Here is a 2546-nt window from a genome sequence, read left to right on the forward strand (position 1 = left end):
CTTGTGAGTGACAGTGATAAAGAAATGCGCCTGTCAACTAACCCCACAACATAGAGCAAACTGAATATTCCAAACCTCAGGAAAAGAACAAGAGTGGAGGTGAAGAAAAGAAGAAAGGGTTGGAAAAATAAGGAGAGGAAGAGAAGTTGTGGAACTGCCCAAGTGTATTAAGTCAGTTGAACTGGCTCCTGTCTAGGGCACTGTCTCTGACTGTTAGGGTATTACTGCCTAGAAGAAAAGTTGTCTGGGCAGACAGGAGAACTCCAAAGGTACCTTGGGATTCTCATCAGGGAATCATCCCTCCGTGATCACCTGTTGGAATGTAGCCTGTCCCCTGGCACGTGAGACAGGTGATGCTATCTCTCCCGGTGAATTCCACATATGGGAACTGAGCAATGGCTTCTTCCTGCTCTCGTTCAGCCAGCAAACCGTCCCTGTCATCTTCTTGCTTTCGCCTGCAGGAGGGGCGAGCAGCAGCTGAATGCTGAGACCCCATGGCCGTGATATGCCACTGCTGTCATGTCCTAAGATGAAAAGAGGGAGTGCATGTTAGCGGCCCCAGTGAATCACAACAGAAATCGCTTGTTTCTACAAGAAAACTGAAAACGCAGAAATAACAAGTTGCCGCCCTGAGTGTGGTCCCAACACCTGTACGATTTCCATCGGGACCCCCATTTTGTAGTACTGCTCCCCACTCCGCTCTTATCCGCCACACACAGCCGGTGGGGGTGGGGAGGGGGAAAGGGGCCTGCCTTTCGCGCACCTGCCTCTATCCTCACCGCCCTGGGACTTGGGGCACCCCCACTCCCACCTGGTTCAGCCTTGCCCCTTCCTCTTCACTACTTGTAAGCTCTGTGCCCTCCTCGAGCAACAAACAAGCACCAAATTGATAACGGGCCTTAACGATTCCCATTCCTCTCCAGCCCCCAGCCCCGGGAGGCGGGCTCAGGTCACGCCCCCTGGCAAAAAGCGATGCTCTGAGCCCACCAAAGTGGCCCAGGCAGGAGCGAACGCCAGCGTCCCAGACCTGGAGGGCACGAACTCCCGGCAGCTCCTCTCCGGCCGCTCCCCCAACCACCTGCCAGCTTGAGGACTTACCAGCCTCTTCGGTCGGCGGAGCGGCACGCACTCAGCGCGCAGGCGCCAAATACCAAGCCCGCCCGGGGGACGCCAGAGCGCGCTCGCGCGTGCGCTCTTCGCGGCTCCAGAGGCCTTCCCGTCAACGTCGCCGCTGTCTCGCTCCCTCGGTTCCGGGAGAGGGCGGCAGAGAGCGCCGGGGAGCCGCGAACCTGGCTGTCCCGCCAGGGTCGTCTGCGGAGTCCGGAGGATGCTCTCCTGTTCGCTAGATAGGCTGGGAAAGGCTCCAGTCAAGTTTCCCGAGCAAAACACTTCTCTGCTGCGAGAGGAGGAAAGTGCTGCCGGCTACCGAAGCCATTCTGAAATATTCTTTAGAGCACAGAAGCTGTGTAGTCGCTGAGGCTACACAGATGCAGAGCATCCAGAGAAACTGCCTTTGCAGAAATTGTGAGAAAATTATGACGGTGAAAGAGATCTGACTTATCCAGTTCCGCCTTGCTTCTAATCTCCAAGCTGCCCTTGTTCATTCCTGGGCAGAGGCCGAACTAACTTTTGGAGGAATTTAGTTTATAGTTGAACTTCGAAGCAAAGATAATAGCCCTTTCCCAAAACAAGCCCCCTTCTTGCCTGGGGACCAGACTGCCTTTGTAAGACTAACAAATTAGCCACAAGATTAGAAATTATGGTTTAGGGGTCATCCAGCCGGAGGTCACAAGATTCCAAACCTTCCCAATTGCTCCAAGGGATAACATCACTATTGTAAAATCTAAGATCGGTGCTGGGGATATTTTTCAGACCCTGCATTCTGAGGCACCAGCTGGCAGTACCCAGACCAGTTATCTGGCTCAGCCATTTCTGCAATCCCACCCAAGATTAAAAGTAAGAAGAACCCGCTTAGACCCCCTATGATTTCATCTCCAACCTGACCAATCAGTACTCCCCACTGCCTGGTATCCTACCAGCCAAATTATCGTTAAAAAACCCCAGTGTCTGAATTGTCAGGGAGACTTATTTGGGTGATAAAACTCCGGTATCTCACTCTGCGTGAATTAAATTCTCTATTGCAATTCCCTTATCTTGATGAATTAGCTCTGGGCAGTGGGCAAGGAGAACCCGTTGGGCAATTACATTGGAACCTGTCCTCAGTCCAGGAGGGGAACCAGAGGCTTCATCGACCCCTCCAATACTGTAGATAAAAGTGCTGCTGGAAGTCTCACTCAGAGGGGCCCAGTCTGGGGGAAAGCTTCCATGGGGAGTCCTGCTGGCTTCTCGCAGGAAGGTACCCCAGAGCTGAGCTTTGCAAGCCAATTAGGTGCCAGAGGCGCCAAGGAGTAGACTCTTTCTGTAGTAGGGACCCCTTTCCCCAGACCGCCACAAAAAAAGGCACGCACACAAGAGGTTAGAAAGTACTTTTTGTTTGTTTGTTTGTTTGTTTTGAGATGGAGTCTCGCTCTGTCCCCCAGGCTGGA

At 53.1% G+C, this 2546-nt stretch overlaps 1 protein-coding gene across 5 annotated transcripts in view; it reads right to left on the bottom strand.

Moving 5' to 3' along the window:
- Window positions 1-1187, bottom strand: part of TMEM106C (transmembrane protein 106C) — a 12498-nt gene extending 11311 nt beyond the window's left edge. For 3 of the 5 annotated variants that reach the window (XM_011987663.1, XM_011987661.1, XM_011987660.1), the window contains exons 1-2: window positions 1099-1187; window positions 313-524 (exon numbers count right to left, since the gene is read on the bottom strand). In XM_011987663.1, coding sequence (XP_011843053.1) covers window positions 313-496 — 184 coding nt within the window. In that variant the 5' untranslated portion in view covers window positions 497-524; window positions 1099-1187. Of the gene's footprint in view, window positions 1-312; window positions 525-1027 lie in introns of all 5 variants that reach the window. The other 2 variants (XM_011987665.1, XM_011987662.1) reach the window with 1 other exon arrangement.
- Between the last annotated feature and the right edge of the window lie 1359 nt (window positions 1188-2546).

Source organism: Mandrillus leucophaeus, unplaced genomic scaffold (assembly GCF_000951045.1).
Source record: "Mandrillus leucophaeus isolate KB7577 unplaced genomic scaffold, Mleu.le_1.0 Scaffold313, whole genome shotgun sequence".
Lineage (NCBI taxonomy): Eukaryota > Metazoa > Chordata > Mammalia > Primates > Cercopithecidae > Mandrillus > Mandrillus leucophaeus.